The sequence below is a fragment of the Cherax quadricarinatus genome, chromosome 66, assembly GCF_038502225.1.
Source record: "Cherax quadricarinatus isolate ZL_2023a chromosome 66, ASM3850222v1, whole genome shotgun sequence".
NCBI classification, from domain to species: domain Eukaryota; kingdom Metazoa; phylum Arthropoda; class Malacostraca; order Decapoda; family Parastacidae; genus Cherax; species Cherax quadricarinatus.
Window position 1 is genome coordinate 13,194,329 of NC_091357.1, and position 26,672 is coordinate 13,221,000.

The 26,672-nt window shown below is 42.5% G+C and overlaps 1 protein-coding gene across 8 annotated transcripts in view; it reads right to left on the reverse strand.

Moving 5' to 3' along the window:
• Positions 1-26,672, reverse strand: part of LOC128704175 (rho GTPase-activating protein 45) — a 525,272-nt gene that overhangs the window by 295,814 nt on the left and 202,786 nt on the right. For all 8 annotated transcript variants that reach the window (XR_011393852.1, XR_011393853.1, XM_070099091.1 and 5 more), the window contains 3 exons: positions 19,047-19,197; positions 13,824-14,054; positions 2,790-2,933 (listed from right to left, as the gene is read on the reverse strand). Coding sequence is in view for 6 of the 8 variants with exons in the window: in XM_070099090.1 (XP_069955191.1) it covers positions 2,790-2,933; positions 13,824-14,054; positions 19,047-19,197 (526 nt within the window). In the remaining 2 variants the exon portion in view is untranslated. The remainder of the gene's footprint in view (positions 1-2,789; positions 2,934-13,823; positions 14,055-19,046; positions 19,198-26,672) is intronic.

Consider the following 26,672-nt stretch of genomic DNA (forward strand, 5'->3'; position numbering starts at 1 on the left):
ATATAAATGTAATATCTTTATTATGCACCCCATACTTAGGGCGTGGGTCGTAGTTAAAAGATTACAGAGGTACATAATGGCTCCAGGGACTGGACCGCAGAGTTTTGATAGCTGAACAAGTTATATTCCCCTTGATTATAATAATAATAATAATGAACAAGTTATAGTGGTAATGAACTATTAGCGTGTGGAAGGGAATACAGAATAAGTTATTGTGATTCATTAATTATAGTTTACCATCGTGGAAAAGTATCGTTTTCTCTGAAGCACTTTTTAAGAAAACGTACTGAACTATGGGGCACACTATGATACAATAAGATTAACTTTACGGAGGTTCACTATATAAGATAAGATAAGATAAGATTTCGTTCGGATTTTTAACCCCGGAGGGTTAGCCACCCAGGATAACCCAAGAAAGTCAGTGCGTCATCGAGGACTGTCTAACTTATTTCCATTGGGGTCCTTAATCTTGTCCCCCAGGATGCGACCCACAAGAGTCGACTAACACCCAGGTACCTATTTGCTGCTAGGTGAACAGGACAACAGGTGTAAGGAAACGTGTCGGAATGTTTCCACCCGCCGGGAATCGAACCCGGGCCCTCCGTGTGTGAAGCGGGAGCTTTAGCCACCAGGCCACCGGGCCTGTATATTTTTCGTATTTAAGTTGATCTGCTCAAACTATAAAAATTATTGATTATTAATAGGCTTTCCATGTGTAGTATTCAGTGTCGCCCGAAGTGTTGTTAATTATTATTATTTATTAACCAAACTAAAAAGTGTGACAATTTACGTTCCGGGAATGATGCATCATTTTCTGTACCACTGTTTTAGACATGACTTGCCACTTAAAATCCACCAGTGGCCTGGTGGCTAAAGCTCTCGCCTCACACACGGAGGGCCCGGGTTCGATTCCCGGCGGGGTGGAAACATTTCGACGCGTTTCCTTACACCTGTTGTCCTGTTCACCTCGCAGCAAATAGGTACCTGGGTGTTAGTCGACTGGTGTGGGTGGCATCCTGGGGGATGCGTCCTCGATGACGTACTGACTTTCTTGGGTTATCCTGGGTGGCTAACCCTCAGGGGTTAAAAATCCGAACGAAATCTTATCTTCTTACAGGCAACCATATGTTGGGCCATAACTAAACACAGATAATATTACAGTCTATGTACTCAACAGAGGCAAGAGTACATCACTGAACCAACTCAATTGTGACAACACATAAACCGCGGTACGGGTGGGATTGAATACGCGGCAAGTGAGCTCAAGCCGCGAGTTCAATCTCCACCTGTACCGTGCTTTGTTTTCAATCGCGTCATTACGATTTCGTGAGTTATAGTTACAACACACGTTACTGCACCAACACAATAGGTGATAACAATCTATTATATTCAACCATATTATTTTAAAGTGGACCAGTAAGCCAACGGAATGCCTTGGTCAGATATGACCAAAAACCACAGCTGCGGGTCTTCGTATGACTAAAACCCGCGTCAGGAAACACTTGTTCGGTTTCCTGACAAACCTTACCTAAGTGACAGCAGTAACTACACACATTACTGTATCAACACAAGTGACAACAGTAAAACACATATTACTGGATGAACACAACAAGTGACACCAGTAACTGCACATATTACTGCATCAATACAACAAGTGACAATATATATCACTGAGCCAACACAACAAGAGTGATAACTAACAAGCGACTCGTCCAGTCCTCAGGAGAATAAACCTCTTAAGTAAACTGCACATATCACGAAGAAGAAAAGGAAGGATTATTTTCATTGTAACTTATTTTCTCTTATGCAGGAGTATGGAAAAATGTCCAAGATGGAAGTGTGCTGGGACAAGTAAGTCTCTGGGATTATACTCCTGAAGTTCTCTTTCTTCAGGCGTTCCAAGTAAATATTGACCAAGATGGCACTGAGTGGCGAACCCATTGCCATTCCATATTTTCTGGAGGAACACAAATACGCACTCACGATGGACTTGCGTCTTTCACTGCTTCATAAACCAGGAAGTAGCACTGCTGTTGTATTAGGATGATAGATTTCAAGTGCAGGATTCTGAAGGCAGCCACAATTGAGCAAAAACACAAGTGCACAGATTAATAATTCTGAGAATGAACAGGATTCGAACCAAGTTGTTTACAATTGTGTCATTGCAAGTTTTGTGAGACATAAATTGTTATCCAGATGTTTACAATCGTGTTATTTCTAGTTTCGTGGGACATACATAAAATAACTGATATATACAGCAGACTGTCAGTATCTCTGTAGAGGGCATGAGAATGTACATTCACGAGAACCCACTGATTGTCCGGGGTTTCGATCCTATGCATGGGTGGAAACATTGGACTTGCTTCTGTACACTTGTTGCTCCTGTCCACCTAGCAGTAAGTAGGTACCTGTGCGACCTGTGTGTCACCCTGTGCACAGTGGAGTTACAATAACGACCTATCTTATGACGACCCCGTCAGGTCATCTCGTGACCTATTCAGATAGACCAGCGAAACAATCAGTTTGAGGGCACTATAGCGTGTTACAGCAAGAACGACCTCTGGTTACCCAAAGGGTAACCAGAGCGGAAGGCCTCGGCCAAATGACCAAAAGCTCAAGTGGTGGGTCATCGTGTGTCTAAGACGCACATCAGGAAACACTTGTCCTGTTTCCTGACAAACCTTACCTTATGTATGTATAATGTTCGCCAAGACCGTAGTCCTGGCACGGGTCTCAGTCTTGCGATGACCCGTCTGAAACCTTACCTTACCTAACCAGGAGGTACTTACCATTGACGTGAGAGATGAGGTGTGAGGCGGCGGCCAGCAGCTCGTTGTGTTGGATGGGGCTGTACCTCTCTAAGATAGACCTCAGAATCCTCAACACTTCCCCAAGACGCTCATGGGCAGCAACTCGCAAAGTTTCGTTTTTATCTACGAAGATAAGAAAGTAAACTATTCAGTAAAACCAATATTTTTGTAGTAATACGTCACTTTCTCTATTTTTTTTTCTGGGTTATCCCAGGTAATTTACACATATGTTACTATGCTTAACAATTCTTATAAACATTATCTTTAAGGCCACGGCAGGATTCGAACTTGAAAACTCGGCATCAGAGTACACAGTACTTTGTCCGCAACGCCAGACTCCCGAGATCTAGCGTTGTAGATAAAGTACTGTGTACTCTGATGCAGAATTTGCAGGTTCGAGTGCTGCTGGGGATTTAGAGATAATGCTTGTAAATATGTTACTATGTGTGATAATTTGTGTAACCATATTTATGTGTATCTGTACCCAAATAAATTTATTAATAATAGAGAATTGAGGAATAAAACATGTGTGGTACTGGGATATTATTTGGCCCAAACGTTACGCCAGAACAGCAGGTTTCTTCAGATGAGTGCAGAAGAAACTTTTATGGTGGAGTCAAAAGAGATGGAGAGGTAATATGAGGGTGATGAGTCTCTAAGCCTTGATAGAAGGTTAGGTGTTCAGTCATTGAGGCTAAAACAGAGATATACTGATATACAGAGATATACTGGAGCCAGAAGTGAAATGCATCAGTTGAAGACTGCGTCACAGGTGGGGGGGGGGGGGCACTAGCAGTTCATGCCAGTAAGTTGTCTAAAATAGAGTCGTATAAGATATCCTCTGTACCAAGGTACCATGGTAATTTTAAGCCAAACCAGTATAAGACTTGAACAATCGAAAGTACAAGAGTTCGATGCCCGGGCAGGGTGATATATATGCCTCCTACATAATTTGAAACTTATAATGGGTATATATAATAAATTATATAGAATTTAACGTAAGATAACTCAGTAAAGTCAAACAGTGTGATATTTCACGGTGCAGTAAATAGATACTAAGGTCTTAGTTGACTTTTGTGGGTTAAAGAGTGAGAAAGAGGATCAGAGTATTCCAGTCTAAATAAACCACATAAATAATAATCTTTATTTCTACAAGTACATGTACAAGGTATACAGGCCTAGCTGACATCAATGACTGTATAGATAGTCCCTTGTTATGCAGGGCATTTCGGGAAAATTAGGTCAACTTTGTCCTCAGGATGCGACCCACACCAGTCGACTAACACCCAGGTACCTATTTTACTGCTAGGTAAACAGGGACAACATGTGTCTTAAAGAAACACGTCCTAAGTTTCCATCCGTACTGGGGATCGAATCACGGACCTTAATGTGTGAGCTGAGTGCGATAGTAACCGAGCTACGGGATGGCTTTCTTGGATCACTCTGGGTTTAGTGCTCTATATGTACAGCTAGGATTTAAATATTACAAAGACCCGTATAGAAATAAATCACTTCGTCTGATTTTTTGGGTTATCGTAGATAATTTACGCTGTATATTATAATTACCCTTCTGTGTACCTGTACCTGAATAAACTTAACCATGGAGTTTTTGTACCTAACACGAGTCTACCCTCTCATATTTCTATAAGTTCGTTTTCTTTATGAACGTGTCTGAGAAAACGGAATAATATTTCGGTAAACTAAAACATATTAATGATGTTTGGTTAAGTAAGTTTATTCAGGTATAAACAAATACAGTTACATAGATTATCATACATAGCAGCATATGTGCAGAGAACCTAGGATAACCCAAAAAAACTCAGAGTGACTTATTTCCACTGGGTTCCTTTAAGTAAGTAATGGTTTAATGTTAAAATAATTGTTTATCGTTTTGCGCGGTCATCCCTACCGTTCTTACTTGTAAATTGACAAAGGTGAACTGAAGACGATATGTTATTTTTACATGTATATCAATCATAATAAAGTTGGTAGAATTACCGTCAATATGTAAAGTAAAAGGACACAAGTGCAACTAATGTGACATTTTATTGTGGCAACGTTTTGCTCTCCAGGAGCTTTATCAAGCTTGATAAAGCTCCTGGAGAGCGAAACGTTGCCACAATAAAATGTCACATTAGTTGCACTTGTGTCCTTTTACTTTATATATCAATCATATATACAATATCTGGAATTTGTTCGTTGGTTAACTGGGTTTAAATCCTCTTGAAATACGTCTCTCTTATTGGCTTTGCTAGATTATCCTAGGTTAGATTCTGCATAATGTACTGCATAACAGAGCTGTAAAAGCTTAAAATTATGTACTAAAATATTAATACACTGAGAGACCTACAACTCTCATTGTATATGCACTCAGTGGTCACTTTATTAGGCACACCCTTCTAGTACTGACTAGGGCCATATACCCCTTTGCCCAGTCTGAATTCTTTATGGCATGGATTCTACAAGATTCTCGAAACATTTCTGAGAGATACTGGTCCATGTTGTCATTACAGCATCACATGGTTGCTGCAGATTTGTCAGTTGCACAATCTCCAGTTCCACCACATCCTAAATGTTAACGCCAAAATCTGACTCTACCATCTATATGTCGCAGCAGAAATCACGATTCATCAGACCAAGCGATGTTTTTCCAGTCTTCATCTGTCTAGTTTTGGTGAGTCTGAGCGCACTGTAGCCTCAGTTTCCACGTTCTTATCTGACAGAGTGGAACCAGGTGTGGTATTTGCTGCCGTAGCCCGTAACTCGGTTGCTAGCGCACCCAGTTCAAATGTTGAGGTCTGTGGCTCGAACCCCGGTAGGGGTGGAACTATTAGAGCGTGATTTTTTTTAAACACCTGCTGTCCCTGTTCACCTAGCAGTAAGTAGGTACCTGGGTGTTAGTCGACTGGTGTGAGTCCCATCCTGGGGACAAAATTAACCTAATTTGCCCGAAATGCACTGCATAAAATGGGGCTTTCTATGTCAGCTATGGTCTATGTAACCTGTACTTGTAGATATAAAGATTATTATTATTTATTCAAGGTTTGACGTGTGCGTTCACAGATGCTCTTCTGTATACCATCGTTGTAACGTGTGGTTATTTGAGTTAGGCCTGGTCACAGACCGGGCCGCGGGGGCGTTGACCCCCGGAACTCTCTCCAGGTAAACTCCAGTGACATCTCTCATTAATAAGACGTTGTCGCCCACAGCACTGCCGCACACTGAGTGTTTTGTGTTTTTCACACCATTCTCTGTGAACTATCGAGGACTCGTGAGTGAAAATCCCAGGAGATCAGCAGTTTCTGAGATGCTCAAACCACCCCGTCTGGCACCAACAATTATCCCACGATCTCAGTCACTTAGATCACATTTTTTCCCCATTCTGATGTTTGCTCTGAACAACAACTGAACCTCTTGACCATATATACGTGTTTTTTAAGCACTGAGGTGCTGTCACGTGACTGATCAGATATTTTCATTAACAAGCAGGTGTACAGGTGTACATAATGAAGTGGCCACCGAGTGTATATCCTTTGTTGACAGAGATGAACACCTCTCAGTGTAACTATCTTAGTATAAAAAATGCAACGGAAAGGAATTGCTGTTTACTGGTTGCACACTCGTTCGACAACACTTCTAGCAGGAAGTAAATAGTATGGTGACGCCGACAAGGTTAAGTAAGTTTATTTTGGTACACTTACACTTAAGTAAATTACACAAGTTGTGTGTGAATGCAGTTGTCTTATATGGTAACATACAAAACAGCCAGGGGGGGGGGGCAAATTGAATGATAGCTAACTCCTTTGCCCCAGCAAAGGCTGGTCAGTCCCCCAGCCAGGCTGAGGGACTGAACAGCTTAAATACTAGTTCTCCAAGGTTGATGGACTGATTACATCATTTCACTACTACACCTGCTGCCTCTCTATTTGACTGAAGAAGTCTACTGTTTAGGCGAAAGGTTTCAACAATAAAGATACCCAACTGTTGCACCTGTGTCTTAATCACACACATACCTACCTATTTGTGATATAAACGGTTTAGAAAACTGACAAGGTGATAAATTAAACACTTCTGCAACATTAGGGACTGTTGTAAAAGTGTCTAAATTCTTCTACCTACTTGTATACCTATTTACAAAAATATGTCTCCGTCCAGGACGGAGCGACACGTCGTTGTAAGCTTCCTAAGTGAGGGTTTTTGTTAAATTGTTCCGGCCACTGTATTATCTGTTTTTATTATTCCTTACGAAACACCACATTCTCTACATACTGAAGTTCTTAAACAAGGTAGACAAAAATAGGGCCCCTGGTCTACTGTGAGTAGTTATGTGACCTGGTTTACTAAATACAGCGTGAGTGAGTATTCCTTCACTGTTGACGTCAGAGAGCTGGAGGAGAGTTTCTCAGTATTATTGATGATGTGATGTTGATGCTATTTTGCTGATTGATGCTTACTTGCTAAGCGAAGGATTGTCAGTTGTAATAGCAGTCTAATACTCCACACTTTCTATATTCATCACACTAGCTAATGCTAGTGCTAATGCTAATGCTAATGCTAGTACTCAGCACTCCTAGCATGTAGCACGACAGTAGCACCACACCCACAACTAGCACCACACCCACAACTAGCACCACACCTACCACTAACACCACACCTACCACTAACACCACACCTACCACTAACACCACACCTACCACTAACACCACACCTACCACTAACACCACACCCGCCCCACTTCATCCAGCAGCATCAAGGGACGAGGTTCGTGCTGGCCCAGCCTCCAGGGAACAGATATCAGGCTAAGTGATGTCATCTCCCTGACACTCAGACACGCTCCCTCCCAACTGTATAGCCTACTACCTCGTGTCTTCTCACATTAACCAAGTTTTTTCATGATGCTGGAAGAATGGTTTGAGTTTTTGAATATGTGTGTGTGTTTTTGTGGTGTTTTACCGAACATTCTTTATATGTATATATATTTTTTTTTTATTATCACACCGGCCGATTCCCACCAAGGCAGGGTGGCCCGAAAAAGAAAAACTTTCACCATCATTCACTCCATCACTGTCTTGCCAGAAGGGTGCTTCACACTACAGTTTGTAAACTGCAACATTAACACCCCTCCTTCAGAGTGCAGGCACTGTACTTCCCATCTCCAGGACTCAAGTCCGGCCTGCCGGTTTCCCTGAATCCCTTCATAAATGTTACTTTGCTCACACTCCAACAGCACGTCAAGTATTAAAAACCATTTGTCTCCATTCACTCCTATCAAACACGCTCACGCATGCCTGCTGGAAGTCCAAGCCCCTCGCACACAAAACCTCCTTTACCCCCTCCCTCCAACCCTTCCTAGGCCGACCCCTACCCCGCCTTCCTTCCACTACAGACTGATACACTCTTGAAGTCATTCTGTTTCGCTCCATTCTCTCTACATGTCCGAACCACCTCAACAACCCTTCCTCAGCCCTCTGGACAACAGTTTTGGTAATCCCGCACCTCCTCCTAACTTCCAAACTACGAATTCTCTGCATTATATTCACACCACACATTGCCCTCAGACATGACATCTCCACTGCCTCCAGCCTTCTCCTCGCTGCAACATTCATCACCCACGCTTCACACCCATATAAGAGCGTTGGTAAAACTATACTCTCATACATTCCCCTCTTTGCCTCCAAGGACAAAGTTCTTTGTCTCCACAGACTCCTAAGTGCACCACTCACTCTTTTTCCCTCATCAATTCTATGATTCACCTCATCTTTCATAGACCCATCCGCTGACACGTCCACTCCCAAATATCTGAATACGTTCACCTCCTCCATACTCTCTCCCTCCAATCTGATATTCAATCTTTCATCACCTAATCTTTTTGTTATCCTCATAACCTTACTCTTTCCTGTATTCACCTTTAATTTTCTTCTTTTGCACACCCTACCAAATTCATCCACCAATCTCTGCAACTTCTCTTCAGAATCTCCCAAGAGCACAGTGTCATCAGCAAAGAGCAGCTGTGACAACTCCCACTTTGTGTGTGATTCTTTATCTTTTAACTCCACGCCTCTTGCCAAGACCCTCGCATTTACTTCTCTTACAACCCCATCTATAAATATATTAAACAACCACGGTGACATCACACATCCTTGTCTAAGGCCTACTTTTACTGGGAAAAAATTTCCCTCTTTCCTACATACTCTAACTTGAGCCTCACTATCCTCGTAAAAACTCTTCACTGCTTTCAGTAACCTACCTCCTACACCATACACTTGCAACATCTGCCACATTGCCCCCCTATCCACCCTGTCATACGCCTTTTCCAAATCCATAAATGCCACAAAGACCTCTTTAGCCTTATCTAAATACTGTTCACTTATATGTTTCACTGTAAACACCTGGTCCACACACCCCCTACCTTTCCTAAAGCCTCCTTGTTCATCTGCTATCCTATTCTCCGTCTTACTCTTAATTCTTTCAATTATAACTCTACCATACACTTTACCAGGTACACTCAACAGACTTATCCCCCTATAATTTTTGCACTCTCTTTTATCCCCTTTGCCTTTATACAAAGGAACTATGCATGCTCTCTGCCAATCCCTAGGTACCTTACCCTCTTTCATACATTTATTAAATAATTGCACCAACCACTCCAAAACTATATCCCCACCTGCTTTTAACATTTCTATCTTTATCCCATCAATCCCGGCTGCCTTACCCCCTTTCATTTTACCTACTGCCTCACGAACTTCCCCCACACTCACAACTGGCTCTTCCTCACTCCTACAAGATGTTATTCCTCCTTGCCCTATACACGAAATCACAGCTTCCCTATCTTCATCAACATTTAACAATTCCTCAAAATATTCCTTCCATCTTCCCAATACCTCTAACTCTCCATTTAATAACTCTCCTCTCCTATTTTTAACTGACAAATCCATTTGTTCTCTAGGCTTTCTTAACTTGTTAATCTCACTCCAAAACTTTTTCTTATTTTCAACAAAATTTGTTGATAACATCTCACCCACTCTCTCATTTGCTCTCTTTTTACATTGCTTCACCACTCTCTTAACTTCTCTCTTTTTCTCCATATACTCTTCCCTCCTTGCATCACTTCTACTTTGTAAAAACTTCTCATATGCTAACTTTTTCTCCCTTACTACTCTCTTTACATCATCATTCCACCAATCGCTCCTCTTCCCTCCTGCACCCACTTTCCTGTAACCACAAACTTCTGCTGAACACTCTAACACTACATTTTTAAACCTACCCCATACCTCTTCGACCCCATTGCCTATGCTCTCATTAGCCCATCTATCCTCCAATAGCTGTTTATATCTTACCCTAACTGCCTCCTCTTTTAGTTTATAAACCTTCACCTCTCTCTTCCCTGATGCTTCTATTCTCCTTGTATCCCATCTACCTTTTACTCTCAGTGTAGCTACAACTAGAAAGTGATCTGATATATCTGTGGCCCCTCTATAAACATGTACATCCTGAAGTCTACTCAACAGTCTTTTATCTACCAATACATAATCCAACAAACTACTGTCATTTCGCCCTACATCATATCGTGTATACTTATTTATCCTCTTTTTCTTAAAATATGTATTACCTATAACTAAACCCCTTTCTATACAAAGTTCAATCAAAGGGCTCCCATTATCATTTACACCTGGCACCCCAAACTTACCTACCACACCCTCTCTAAAAGTTTCTCCTACTTTAGCATTCAAGTCCCCTACCACAATTACTCTCTCACTTGGTTCAAAGGCTCCTATACATTCACTTAACATCTCCCAAAATCTCTCTCTCTCCTCTGCATTCCTCTCTTCTCCAGGTGCATACACGCTTATTATGACCCACTTCTCGCATCCAACCTTTACTTTAATCCACATAATTCTTGAATTTACACATTCATATTCTCTTTTCTCCTTCCATAACTGATCATTTAACATTACTGCTACCCCTTCCTTTGCTCTAACTCTCTCAGATACTCCAGATTTAATCCCATTTATTTCCCCCCACTGAAACTCTCCTACCCCCTTCAGCTTTGTTTCGCTTAGGGCCAGGACATCCAACTTCTTTTCATTCATAACATCCGCAATCATCTGTTTCTTCTCATCCGCACTACATCCACGCACATTTAAGCAACCCAGTTTTATAAAGTTTTTCTTCTTCTCTTTTTTAGTAATTGTATACAGGAGAAGGGGTTACTAGCCCATTGCTCCCGGCATTTTAGTCGCCTCATACGACACGCATGGCTTACGGAGGAAAGATTCTTTTCCACTTCCCTATGGACAATAGAAGAAATAAAAAAGAACAAGAGCTATTTAGAAAAAGGAGAAAAACCTAGATGTATGTATATATATATATGCATGTGCGTGTCTGTGAAGTGTGACCAAAGTGTAAGTAGGAGTAGCAAGATATCCCTGTTATCTTAGCGTGTTTATGAGACAGAAAAATATATATATATATATATATATATATATATATATATATATATATATATATATATATATATATATATATACATTATATGCATATACATATATCATTGGTGGTGCGATGATATATGGACTAAGATATATCCACTGAAGGACTAACTCAAGTACTTCCTCGAGTGAATGTGTGTGTGTGTGGAAGGAGGAGAGCACAAGAGGTGGAAAGATGATGATTCTCACACCAACTTCACCAGCAAAAATAATCGATTGCATATGAGTTGGCAAAGTTGCTCAGCCGTTATCTTGTGGCTGTAAACGATACCAATGGAATGTATCAAACATCAACAATAATAAAGCGAGAAATTTGTTTCAGTATTCACGTATGTTACCTATACTTGGTAGTCTCAGTGGAGACGTTATCACCTGCTCAGCGTCAACGCTGAAACTCAGCTAACAAAAAAGTGGAACACTTAAAGAACAGGCTACCATTACACGAGCTTCAGTACTTGTGTTGCAGACCTGCAGTGCCGGGTTGTTCCACAAACTTTGGCCACCAGTCCCCGGTTGTTCTACAACCACTGGTCAGCAGTGCTTGGTTGTGCTACAACCACTGGCCAGTAACAGTTACAAATTTCACTCAAGAGAAGTGGGTCCCAGAATTAACTCGTGAAATTATAATAGCGAGATTGTAAACAACACGTAGGACGGATAGGATTTAAACCCACGGCGTGCTGCAGTGTTCATATATTCTTATGTTCTTGCACGGTTGGTTTTGAAAAGGATCTGCCTTGTACGGTCCAGTAGGCCTCCATTCTTACGTTCTTAGATACAGTCCTAACTCTAGCATGTCAGTGCTCTACTGCACCGTGCTAGCCAAATAAGCATCTGCGCACTTGGAAGGTTAACATGGGCCACCACTTTGACCACAAAAGCACGTTTTTATAGATGAATTTCAGACGAATATGGCTGTGGCATCCTATAGCTTAAGGCCCTTTAGACCTATTATAAATGATTCGCAGAAGAGATGGTATAGAGTCTTAAACCTGGTCTACCAGTTTTAAGACTGTCTTGCCACGGGATCGAACCCCACACATTCTGTTGTGTGATTTGTGAATGGTCCAAGACGGACCAAAACGTCGTCATAAGCTTTTCTCTTTCCTATGTGCCGGCTGTTTGTGTATATATATATATATTCCTTTAACACTTTACTATGCACAGTATTTACAAAAATGCAATGATTTTAATGTCTCTGATTGGCTAGTATATAAAGGGAGGACAAGACGAAACTGCTAGTAGCAGGCATTTACCGAGGCACCTCAACTAGGAGAACCAATACATAGCATATGCTGTCTTCAGATGCTATTTATTGAAGTGAGGCACCTGAGTTTGACTCTGCCTGGGCGGAAGATGAGTTCATGGGTTGGAATCCACTTGCTGTCCTGAGATAAATGTTTGTAAATAATTTCGCTGGTGTCCGTGGATATAAGTACACAAAAGATGGGGTGGTAAGAGAAGCTACATATTCAGATCCTCTCAAGGAGACAGTCCAATGTTTTACCCCAGTCATATTTTTTATCAACTGAAGCTGTGAGATTCCACAGTTGCAGTAGAGGTGAATCTCGTCTGTGTTTAAATTATTATTATTATCAAAAAGAAGCGCTAAGCCACAAGGGCTATACAGCACATAGTGTTTAAAGGCTGTAAATATAAGCAAATGTGAGCTTTCCCTAACTATGGGTATGTAAAGAAGAAAAAAAGAACAATATCGTGACTGGAACAATACACAAATAAGCCGCACATGGGAGAAACGTTGTGGTCCAAGTCGGACCGAAACGTCGTCATAATCTTCCTTCTCCCACATGCAAGTTATTTGTACATGGGTATTATATGAGGCTTGTTATGGAAAAAGACATTATGTACAGTTCAGGACGTTTATTAAGAGGGAAAACGATTCGGCCCGAGTAACTGTAACGACGGTAGAGTAATTACCAGCAGGCAAAACTCCATACAGTACTCTCGCATAAACAGTCCTCTGCATACTAGGGCCTTACAAATAACATGAGAGCACTTATACACAAACACCTATAGTATACACTAAAAAAACTTACCAAAATTACCTACTCAAACTACCACCCAAACATGATGACATTACCCCCGTCACCACCCGACTCGTACTGAACTTAACACACCTCTCATCTGCTCCTGTCCTGGCCACTGCCTGACTGACAGGAATAAAACACGTTCGCTTTCAGGGAATAATACACGTCTACTTTCAGTATACTACACGGAAACTGACATTATATATGGAGCGTGTTTTTTACAGTATTCCGTAACAATGACTTTTTCAGTCATGGCAAAACGTTCCCTGTAATATGTGTCCCGAACTATACTTATCCTTTTCCCAGACCTTGTTTGTATCACCATACCATCATGCTTATTGTTTGTGAGTTGGTAGGTAAGACACATAGGCAACATTTCGGAATAAAGTTGCCTGTTGCCTATGTGTCTTACCTACCAACCTGTCGGTATTGTATACCATTTTGATGGTTGTGAGTCGTTGAGAGAGGACACTCACCTCTCTCTGGGTGGAAGATTCTCTTCAGTTTGCCCAGAGCTTCCTTGAAGGCTCTGACGGCAGTGGTGAGGGCCACGATATCCTCCCGCTCCACTAAGTGGCTGTCGGCACTGCCGTCCGAAGAGATGGACGCCAGGGAAGGCGATCGAGGCGTTGATGTCACCGCTAGCGTCTGCGTTGACGATGTCAGACCCGCCGACGTCATCGCCACCCCACCACCACCTCCCACTCCTGCGTCAGGAAGTCAGGCAAATATTACGACGTTATACATCATGATGTCAAGAAGTTAATTTAGTTAGGTTAGGTAAGGCTTGTCAGGAAACAGGACAAGTGTTTCCTGACGCGGGTCTTAGTCATATGATGACCCACAGCTGGAGCTTCTGGTCATCTGACCGAGGCCTTCCACAGGCTCACCTGTTACAGGAAGTTAATAGACACACACTGGGTCCTGGAACCTGACCTGGTCACATCCTACACTTATATTTGCTACAGTATACCTGAATACTGAATACAGTACTGACACATTAATAAGACACATGTGCAGCACTTAGGAAAGTTTATTCCGAAACGTTTCGCCTATACAGTAGGCTGTGCTCTACTGAAGAAGCCTACTGTGTAGGCGAAACGTTTGGGAATAAAGTTGGCTAACTGTTGCACATGTGTCATAACTGCAAGACAATTTAACAAAGAAATTGTTGTTAAATGAGAATATACCATCAACTGTTGTGTTGCTAGCTATCTTGTGTTGCTAGCTATCCTGTGTTGCTAGCTATCCTGTGTTGCTAGCTATCCTGTGTTGCTAGCTATCCTGTGTTGCTAGCTATCCTGTGTTGCTAGCTATCCTGTGTTGCTAGCTATCTTGTGTTGCTAGCTATCCTGTGTTGCTAGCTATCCTGTGTTGCTAGCTATCTTGTGTTGCTAGCTATCTTGTGTTGCTAGCTATCCTGTGTTGCTAGCTATCTTGTGTTGCTAGCTATCTTGTGTTGCTAGCTATCTTGTGTTGCTAGCTATCTTGTGTTGCTAGCTATCTTGTGTTGCTAGCTATCCTGTGTTGCTAGCTATCTTGTGTTGCTAGCTATCTTGTGTTGCTAGCTATCTTGTGTTGCTAGCTATCCTATGTTGCTAGCTATCTTGTGTTGCTAGCTATCCTGTGTTGCTAGCTATCCTGTGTTGTTAGCTATCCTGTGTTGCTAGCTATCTTGTGTTGCTAGGTATCTTGTGTTGCTAGCTATCCTGTGTTGCTAGCTATCTTGTGTTGCTAGCTATCTTGTGTTGCTAGCTATCTTGTGTTGCTAGCTATCCTGTGTTGCTAGCTATCTTGTGTTGCTAGCTATCCTGTGTTGCTAGCTATCTTGTGTTGCTAGCTATCTTGTGTTGCTAGCTATCTTGTGTTGCTAGCTATCCTGTGTTGCTAGCTATCTTGTGTTGCTAGCTATCTTGTGTTGCTAGCTATCCTGTGTTGCTAGCTATCTTGTGTTGCTAGCTATCTTGTGTTGCTAGCTATCCTGTGTTGCTAGCTATCTTGTGTTGCTAGCTATCTTGTGTTGCTAGCTATCCTGTGTTGCTAGCTATCTTGTGTTGCTAGCTATCCTGTGTTGCTAGCTATCTTGTGTTGCTAGCTATCCTGTGTTGCTAGCTATCCTATGTTGCTAGCTATCTTGTGTTGCTAGCTATCCTCTGTTGCTAGCTATCCTGTGTTGCTAGCTATCTTATGTTGCTAGCTATCTTGTGTTGCTAGCTATCCTGTGTTGCTAGCTATCTTGTGTTGCTAGCTATCCTGTGTTGCTAGCTATCTTGTGTTGCTAGCTATCTTGTGTTGCTAGCTATCTTGTGTTGCTAGCTATCCTGTGTTGCTAGCTATCTTGTGTTGCTAGCTATCTTGTGTTGCTAGCTATCCTGTGTTGCTAGCTATCTTGTGTTGCTAGCTATCTTGTGTTGCTAGCTATCCTGTGTTGCTAGCTATCTTGTGTTGCTAGCTATCTTGTGTTGCTAGCTATCCTGTGTTGCTAGCTATCTTGTGTTGCTAGCTATCCTGTGTTGCTAGCTATCTTGTGTTGCTAGCTATCCTGTGTTGCTAGCTATCCTATGTTGCTAGCTATCTTGTGTTGCTAGCTATCCTCTGTTGCTAGCTATCCTGTGTTGCTAGCTATCTTATGTTGCTAGCTATCTTGTGTTGCTAGCTATCCTGTGTTGCTAGCTATCCTGTGTTGCTAGCTATCCTATGTTGCTAGCTATCTTGTGTTGCTAGCTATCTTGTGTTGCTAGCTATCTTGTGTTGCTAGCTATCTTGTGTTGCTAGCTATCCTATGTTGCTAGCTATCTTGTGTTGCTAGCTATCCTATGTTGCTAGCTATCCAGTATTGCTAGCTATCTTGTGTTGCTAGCTATCCTATGTTGCTAGCTATCCCGTGTTGTTAGCTATCCTGTGTTGCTAGCTATCTTGTGTTTCTAGCTATCTTGTGTTGCTAGCTATCAAGTGTTGCTAGCTATCCAGTATTGCTAGCTATCTTGTGTTGCTAGCTATCCTGTGTTGCTAGCTATCTTGTGTTGCTAGCTATCAAGTGTTGCTAGCTATCTTGTGTTGCTAGCTATCAAGTGTTGCTAGCTATCAAGTGTTGCTAGCTATCTTGTGTTGCTAGCTATCTTGTGTTGCTAGCTACCTTGTGTTGCTAGCTATCCTGTGTTGCTAGCTATCTTGTGTTGCTAGCTATCAAGTGTTGCTAGCTATCCTGTGTTGCTAGCTATCTTGTGTTGCTAGCTATCTTGTGTTGCTAGCTATCTTGTGTTGCTAGCTATCTTGTGTTGCTAGCTATCCTATGTTGCTAGCTATCCAGTGTTGCTAGCTATCCTGTGTTGTTAGCTATCTTGTGTTGCTAGCTATCTTGTGTTGCTAGCTATCCTATGTTGCTAGCTATCTTGTGTTGCTAGCTATCCTGTGTTGCTAGCTATCTTGTGTTGCTAGCTATCCTATGTTGCTAGCTATCTTGTGTTGCTAGCTATCCTGTGTTGCTAGCTATCCTGTGTTGTTAGCTATCCTGTGTTGCTAGCTATCTTGTGTTGCTAGGTATCTTGTGTTGCTAGCTATCCTGTGTTGCTAGCTATCTTGTGTTGCTAGCTATCTTGTGTTGTTAGCTATCCTGTGTTGCTAGCTATCCTTTGTTGCTAGCTATCTTGTGTTGCTAGCTATCTTGTGTTGCTAGCTATCCTGTGTTGCTAGGTATCCTGTCTTGTTAGCTATCCTGTGTTGTTAACTATCCTGTGTTGCTAGCTATCTTGTGTTGATAGCTATCCTGTGTTGCTAGCTATCCTGTGTTGCTAGCTATCTTGTGTTGCTAGCTATCTTGTGTTGCTAGCTATCCTGTGTTGTTAACTATCCTGTGTTGCTAGCTATCTTATGTTGCTAGCTATCCTGTGTTGCTAGCTATCTTGTGTTGCTAGCTATCCTGTGTTGCTAACTATCCTGTGTTGCTAGCTATCCTGTGTTGCTAGCTATCCTGTGTTGCTAGCTATACTTATATGAAGTAAAACCAAACTATTGACATCTTCTGAAGTCATACTGGTACCTAATAGAGCTGGTGATGCTGGTGATGATTTAGAGTGCAAATCATCTGGTGAAGAGAGTCTTGGGACATATTGGGCACTCCATGGAGGCTCAGTAATCGTAAAAAGGTTAAGAACCTGGTCTAGACGGTAGCATAAGGACACAGCTACACATAAGGCCTGTGAACTAGGCCCTAGAAGGCTTAATAGCAGTATACTTTAATAAATATTACTTAAAAGTATATATTTTATCACTAGCAAACTTAGACTAGTTACTCAGAATGTCTTTAAATGTGTTTTATTTCCTAAATCCAACACCAACCCACATTACGTGAGGTTATTGTACTAGCTTTGTATCTAGTTTGATGATCTTCCGTGATGCTGTAGTAGCCTGGCTGCTACAGCATCAGTCAGTGCTCACTTCCGTGATGCTGTAGTAGCCTGGCTGCTACAGCATCAGTCAGTGCTCACTTCCGTGATGCTGTAGTAGCCTGGCTGCTACAGCATCAGTCAGTGCTCACTTCCGTGATGCTGTAGTAGCCTGGCTGCTACAGCATCAGTCAGTGCTCACATTACAAGTTTCTCTGCTAATGTACTTATCTATGTTCATGTTATAGTGAGTTATAAGTCCCCTCAGGCTTCTAACTGTATTTCTTTGAAATTCCGTTCACAATTTAACCTCCTTTAATATTATATGTTGTGTTGACACAGACATATTAAGGTTATATTCAAGTTGGTCCCTCGTAGTATATTGTTTTGGTAATTTATCAAGAATATCATGTGAGAGTGAGTGTGTGACGGAGAATGTACGAGTGTCTGGCTTGGTACTCTCTCTCAGTTGACAAACTCAACCCTCACTGTACTGTCTTGTAAGTCATACCAGCACTCCACTAACACACCACCAACACCACCACTACAACCACTACCACCACCGCTACCATCACTACCACCACCACTACCATCACTACCACCACCACTACCATCACTACCACCACTACCACCACTACCACCACTACCACCACTACCACCACTACCATCACTACCACCACTACCACCACTACCATCACTACCACCACCACTACCATCACTACCACCACCACTACCATCACTACCACCACCACTACCATCACTACCACCACCACTACCATCACTACCACCACCACTACCATCACTACCACCACTACCACCACTACCACCACTACCATCACTACCACCACTACCACCACTACCATCACTACCACCACCACTACCATCACTACCACCACCACTACCATCACTACCACCACTACCACCACTACCATCACTACCACCACTACCACCACTACCATCACTACCACCACCACTACCATCACTACCACCACTACCACCACTACCACCACTACCACCACTACCATCACTACCACCACTACCACCACTACCATCACTACCACCACCACTACCATCACTACCACCACCACTACCATCACTACCACCACTACCACCACTACCATCACTACCACCACCACTACCATCACTACCATCACTACCACCACTACCATCACTACCACCACTACCACCACTACCATCACTACCACCACCACTACCATCACTACCATCACTACCACCACTACCATCACTACCACCACTACCACCACTACCATCACTACCACCACCACTACCATCACTACCACCACCACTACCAACCTTGGCCGGAAGAGCCACTGCTGGAAGATCCTCTGGAAGTGGTTGAGCTTGCTGCTGTGCCGCCCACCTTGCTGGCCGCCCGCCCGCCCACGCCCTCCATGCCGCCCGCGCCGCCCACACCATTCAATATGTCCTCCTTCACGTGGGGCACCTGTGGATAAAATACATAAATTATAATATCTCTCTCTCTCTCTCTCTCTCTCTCTCTCTCTCTCTCTCTCTCTCTCTCTCTCTCTCTCTCTCTCTCTCTCTCTCTCTCTCTCTCTTTCTCTCTCTCTCATTCTGGGGATTGCCAGACGTAGGATCGAGTTTCCAGCACTCCTTGTGTTCAGTGACTCCCACATGGGTTTAGCGCTTGGAGTAAATGTGGTAACGTAGTGATAAATAATGAAATATCTCACAGTAGTTAAAGCTAGATCAACCGGTTGCTCACGAGGGCAAAGGTAGCGAAACCGGTTGTTCGCAAAGATGCCTTGTTCGTGAAGGGCTCTTGATCCAAAGGACTGGAGCTACCCTTTTCATACTCGGAGTAATCCTGATCACTTACAATTACCAAGGAGATGTATGACCCTCACAGGTTTAGTGTTCCCTCGCGAAGACTGTAATTAATAATAATAATAATAATAATAATCATAATAATAATAATAATAATAATCATAATAAATCATCATTCCTGTTGTCTTCAATGTTGACTCAGTACTGTTTGCCAGTAGTGTTGCAGAGATGTGAGCACCGTTGGCAGCGATGCTCACTACTGGGACACCAGTTATCAATCAAGTCACAACACAGCTCCTGGTCATCATCTTTCCATTGCTGTCACACGTGGGGAACCAGACTGGCAACTCTGCAAATCGGACACACACGACTCACACACGGATACCACGTGAAGCGTCTCCTCTCATCTCTGTGAGTACAGGAGGGCCCCGCTTTATAGCACCACTTTACAGCGTTTCGCTAATACAGCAGTTGTCAATTATATCCATTCTTCATTTATTCAGACTTCCTACAGTAAATACATTCACCACTCGCTATATGATAAGGACGAAAATATTCTAAGGTATATGCATTCACTTAATAAATGATAGTGTAAACATTTTATCAGTCTTTTATATGCTTTTCAAAGTGAAAGAAGGTTATGATTCACTTTACAGCGATTTTCGCTTTACAGCATTAGCTCGGAACCTAACCTGCTGTATAGGCGGGGCCCTCCTTTATTGCCACGTAGCATTAATGCCGGTCAACACAAGGGATGTTAAAGATGCTTACGGTATGCAAAAACAAGATTTTTTTTTTTTGTATATAAACTTATATCATAGGTTAGCCAACGATTCGAATCCAGACATCTCAGCCTCTGCCTTGACCTGGACGGAGTCACACTCTCATACTTCTAAAGCCACATAATTTTGGGCAGCCAGCGAAGGGCAGCACTTGTTTTACAAGCTGAGAACACCAGCAGCTTCAAGCATGGTCCTGCCTGTTTCATTCTTATCCACTGAATATGGAGTTCCACGTAGGCGATATCACAGTATGCAAAGTAAAAGGACACAAGTGCAACTAATGTGACATTTATTGTGGCAACGTTTCGCTCTCCAGGAGCTTTATCAAGCCATTACAAACAATATATGAACACAGAGGGTATATAAAGGCTCAGAGTGAGGTGAATACTAGTGAGGTACCATTTCGATGTTCACTAGTGGTAGTAGTAGTAGTAGTAGTAGTAGTAGTGGTAGTGACAAAAGTAATACAATGTGGTAGAGCAATTAATTCGTACATGAGAAAAAGGATATAAAAGCTATTACTTGGGTAACATAAAAATAGGTTGGACAAATATAAACTGGAATGAGGTAGCTTGTTTCAGTGTTCACTCTCTGTGCTTTGTGTAGTATAACAGGAGAGACTATGTGATGGCAGGGTTTACTGTTTTCAGGAGGATTCTTGCTAAGACTTCGGAGATGGTGAAGCTGCCGTTGTTTTGTTTAATTGTATTCGAAACAGCGATCAGTGCTGATTCGAGGCACTTGCGACTGCGGAAATTAGTTTCTTTGATCACTAATTGGGCGTCTCTGAATTTCATGAGATGATTGGTGGAATTTCGGTGTTGTACACAGGCGTTGTTCAGGTTATCGTTCCTACATGCGTAAATGTGTTCATTGAGGCGGGTGTCGAGGTTTCTGGCTGTTTCACCTACGTAAATCTTGTCACAGCCTCCACAGGGTATAGTGTAAACTCCTGCATTGACTGGTTCTTGGTGCTTGGATTTTGTCCTGGTTAGATCCTTTATTGAAGTGCTAGAAGCGATGGCGACTCTGGTGTTAGCTTGTGAAAGTACTTTTGAGACGTTCAGTGCAACCTGACTGTTGGGAAGAATTATAACTTTGCTGGGAGTGGTGTTGATGCGTGGAGAATTTATGATCTGAAGAGCTCTTTTCTTGCAGTCTTTGATGAAAAAAGAAGGAAAATGTAACTCTGTGAATGTTTGGTGAATGTATGTACACTCCTCGTCAAGAAACTCAGGACTACAAATTCGGTATGCTCTTAGGAAAAACCCGATGATGATGCCTCTTTTGGTCTTGGTATCTTGACTGGAATAGAAGTGTGTGAGATCATTTTTATTGGTGGGTTTCCGATAAACTTGAAATCTTAGGTTGTGAATGAGGACGTCGAGGAAAGGTAGCTTGTCATTGGACTCTTCTTCTAGTGTAAACTGGATCGCCGGTTCAACTGCGTTGAGCCTTGCCTGAAGATCCCGTACATCAAAACGTTTTGGAGTTATTACGAGGACATCGTCCACGTAACGTAACCAAGTGACGCTTGAAGGGATGATGTTGGCGAAGTGTTCGGACTCTAGGTGTTCCATGTATAAGTTGGCTAGGACGGCACTTATGGGGGACCCCATTCCCATGCCGTAGGTTTGTTTGTAGAGCTTGTTATTGAAAGAAAAACAGTTGAAATTAACACAGAGTTCAATTAAGTCAACAAAATCTCCGGGAGGTAGTGGAAGATTAAGGTCCTGATTGACTTTACGTCGTAGAACCTCGATGGCTTTTTTGGTAGGTACTTTTGTGAAGAGGGAAGTCACATCCAAACTGCTTAGTTTCTTGTTACGGATGGAGAGGTTACGGATGCGGTTGAGAAGGTCACCTGAGTGTTTAAGATGAGCGGGGCTGATGGTCCCCAGAAGGCAGGAAAGATGTTTGGCAAGAACTCCGGCTAGTTTGTGTGGAGCACTGCCTATTCCTGACGTGATTGGTCTGAGAGGAATATTGTGTTTATGGGTCTTGGGTAAACCATACATGTGTGCTGGTTTAGGGTTGCTTGGTAACAAGTACAGAAGTTTCTTCCCTTCTCTAGTGCGTTTGAGTATTTGTCTGGTTTTGTATAGAAAATCTTTGGTGAGCGTCTCCCACTGTTGAGTGCTGATGGGTTCGTATGTAGATTGATCATTCAAAAGGTCCATCATTTTAGTGTTGTAGTCACTGGTGTTGAGGATGACGACTCCACCTCCTTTGTCGGCGGTGGTGACGATAATGTTGGGGTCGTTGGCGAGGTTCTTAAGGGCAGTGATGTATCGTCTAGGAAGATTAGAAGTAGAAGGTTCACATAAAGCTGCAGTGAGAAGGCCCTGTATATAACCCTTCTGGAAGTTGCTGTCACTGTGTCTATGGTTCCTGGTAACTAGATTTAGTTGATAGTTAGGTTTGCGTATGTTGGTGGTAAATTTGAGTCCCAGACTCAGTGCTTGTTTTTCGTAGTCGGTTAAGGTGCGTGACGATAAGTTGTTTATCAGGGATTCACGTCTCACACACTTCTATTCCAGTCAAGATACCAAGACCAAAAGAGGCATCATCATCGGGTTTTTCCTAAGAGCATACCGAATTTGTAGTCCTGAGTTTCTTGACGAGGAGTGTACATACATTCACCAAACATTCACAGAGTTACATTTTCCTTCTTTTTTCATCAAAGACTGCAAGAAAAGAGCTCTTCAGATCATAAATTCTCCACGCATCAACACCACTCCCAGCAAAGTTATAATTCTTCCCAACAGTCAGGTTGCACTGAACGTCTCAAAAGTACTTTCACAAGCTAACACCAGAGTCGCCATCGCTTCTAGCACTTCAATAAAGGATATAACCAGGACAAAATCCAAGCACCAAGAACCAGTCAATGCAGGAGTTTACACTATACCCTGTGGAGGCTGTGACAAGATTTACGTAGGTGAAACAGCCAGAAACCTCGACACCCGCCTCAATGAACACATTTACGCATGTAGGAACGATAACCTGAACAACGCCTGTGTACAACACCGAAATTCCACCAATCATCTCATGAAATTCAGAGACGCCCAATTAGTGATCAAAGAAACTAATTTCCGCAGTCGCAAGTGCCTCGAATCAGCACTGATCGCTGTTTCGAATACAATTAAACAAAACAACGGCAGCTTCACCATCTCCGAAGTCTTAGCAAGAATCCTCCTGAAAACAGTAAACCCTGCCATCACATAGTCTCTCCTGTTATACTACACAAAGCACAGAGAGTGAACACTGAAACAAGCTACCTCATTCCAGTTTATATTTGTCCAACCTATTTTTATGTTACCCAAGTAATAGCTTTTATATCCTTTTTCTCATGTACGAATTAATTGCTCTACCACATTGTATTACTTTTGTCACTACCACTACTACTACTACTACTACTACTACTACCACTAGTGAACATCGAAATGGTACCTCACTAGTATTCACCTCACTCTGAGCCTTTATATACCCTCTGTGTCCATGTATTGTTTGTAATGGCTTGATAAAGCTCCTGGAGAGCGAAACGTTGCCACAATAAATGTCACATTAGTTGCACTTGTGTCCTTTTACTTTACATATTGTCGGTAATTCTACCAACTTTATTACGATATCACAGTAGCCAAATCAACTGGTGGAAGTAGGCCGTGACTATAGGTTAGACAAGTGAAGAATTTCCTGTATCAAGATCCCAAGATGTTGCTGTGTCTGACAGCAGTGTAGACAAATGGTTTAGAGAATCGACAAGTTGATAAATTAGACACGTGCAACACTTGGGTATCTTTATTGAGGAAACGTTTCGCCACGCAGGGCTGATGAAGCCACTGTGTGGGGAAACGTTTCCTCAAAGGTACCCAAGTGTTGCACATGTGTCTGATTTATCACCTTATACATGTAGAAATAAAGATTATTATTATTATTATTATTATTTTATTATTATTATTAGATATCACAAATTAAAGCAAAAGCAAGGAAACAAATTCAGGTAAGATCCCAATGGGATGAGCGGGGAAGACGGAACAGATGAAAAATAGCTCTGGAGAAGAGTGTTCTTAGAGAAATAGAGCCAGGGCTTAACCCAGCAGCTAAGGCGATCGTGGGGCAGACTTGAGAACAGGAATATATATATATATAGGGCCAGGTTTGAGAGATTTTCAAGACAGTATTGAATTTTCAGTAACTGGTCCTTGGAAGCTGCGTCTTGTGTTTATACACAAGTACAACAACTGGAATCTGATTGTCATTTTTTACCCGTCAAGGTCTCTGCTACAACACACGTGATCAGTAACTTACTGTATATGAGTGGCTCTTTTAATTACCACAGACCATCTATCTTCCCTTCATCCCTTGTTGCCTGTTTCTTCGTTTGTGTCTAGAAAGATTGTACTCGGGTATCCACATTTCACCCTCAGAATTATCTTTTAGCTGGAGCTGTGTAGAACATTGTATTTAACCATGTGAGGAAGACACTAATGAACAGCATCCTCTTGTTACACGGTGTGAGACCTTGTTACACGGTGTGAGACCTTGTTACACTGTGTGAGACCTTGCATGTTTGTAAATAAAGCCAGTCACTAATAAACAACATTCTTTTGTTACACGGTGTGAGACCTTGTTACACGGTGTGAGACCTTGTTACACGGTGTGAGACCTTGCATGTTTGTAAATAAAACCAGTCATATTTGTTACAGTGCTAGGGGTCATTTTTTTAGTTGATCTTAATATCTGTGACTGTGAGGAGCCCACCACTGACTATAACCAGTGCTACGTAGCTCACAGGTGGTGACACGTTCTTATCATGTTCTACCATTCTTTTACGCTTCCTGGCACTAAAGAATGTCTGTTTGTATGATTGTAATTGTCATGTTTAGCTTGACATTCGTGTGATTCACGCCTCGCTACCTTCATGTGGAGAGCTGGTATCACAACATTTTATCTCGTTTATTGAACTATAACACGTTTTTGAGTGGAGGTGTTCACAGCTGCTGCTCTGACACGCCTTTACTCAGGAAGTTTTGCTTGTCTATACATGGTCATGTTGACAAGTTTAACTTCTTGTATCAGTCGGTTAGTGTTCTACACACACACACACACACACACACACACACACAAAGTTTGCAAAGGTTTGCAACAAGACTAGTCCCAGAGCTAAGAGGTATGTCCTACGAGGAGAGGTTAAGGGAAATCAACCTGACGACACTGGAGGACAGGAGAGATAGGGGGGACATGATAACGACATACAAAATACTGAGAGGAATTGACAAGGTGGACAAAGACAGGATGTTCCAGAGATTGGACACAGTAACAAGGGGACACAGTTGGAAGCTGAAGACACAGATGAATCACAGGGATGTTAGGAAGTATTTCTTCAGCCACAGAGTAGTCAGTAAGTGCAATAGTTTGGGAAGCGATGTAGTGGAGGCAGGATCCATACATAGCTTTAAGCAGAGGTATGATAAAGCTCACGGCTCAGGGAGAGTGACCTAGTAGCGATCAGTGAAGAGGCGGGGCCAGGAGCTCGGACTCGACCCCCGCAACCTCAACTAGGTGAGTACAACTAGGTGAGTACACACACACACACACACACACACACACACACACACACACACACACACACACACACACACACACACACACACACACACACACACTCACACACACACACACACACACAGGGTCAGGAGCTACGACCCGACACACCCCATGCAGCCACAAATAGATGAGTGCACACCAAGACAGACTCATTCACCCACTGAACGCCTTCCTCAGCTCTCCCAGCTGAGTAAAAAACCCAAGATGGAATGGCTTCCAAAGTTACGTAGTCATTTAACCGTAAACTGAGATATGTTAAAAGTTCAACTGCTGGTAAAACAAGACATTAATGCGGTATAAATCTTCGTATTGACAACAACATTACTTCCAGCTGCTCGCTGACTGACAGAACGTAAATACTGCGTGCCTCAACAAAGGTTCCAACACTACTTACAAGCTACAAAATGAATTTGATGTTGGATTTTATATCTTAAAGAGAGTGGAGCAGTCAAACCTGATGTCCACCTCACTCAGGAAGGGCGAGCATGTCGCCACAACCAACAGTCAGGTGACACACACACACACAAACACACACACACACGCACACACGCACACACACACACACACACACACACACACACACACGAGCAGAGCAAAGTTACTGGTAATGGGCGATTTCAACCACAGGGAGATCGACTGGGAAAACCTGGAGCCACATGGGGGTCCCGAAACATGGAGAGCAAAGATGATGGATGTGGTACTTGAAAACCTCATGCATCAACATGTCAGGGACACAACCAGA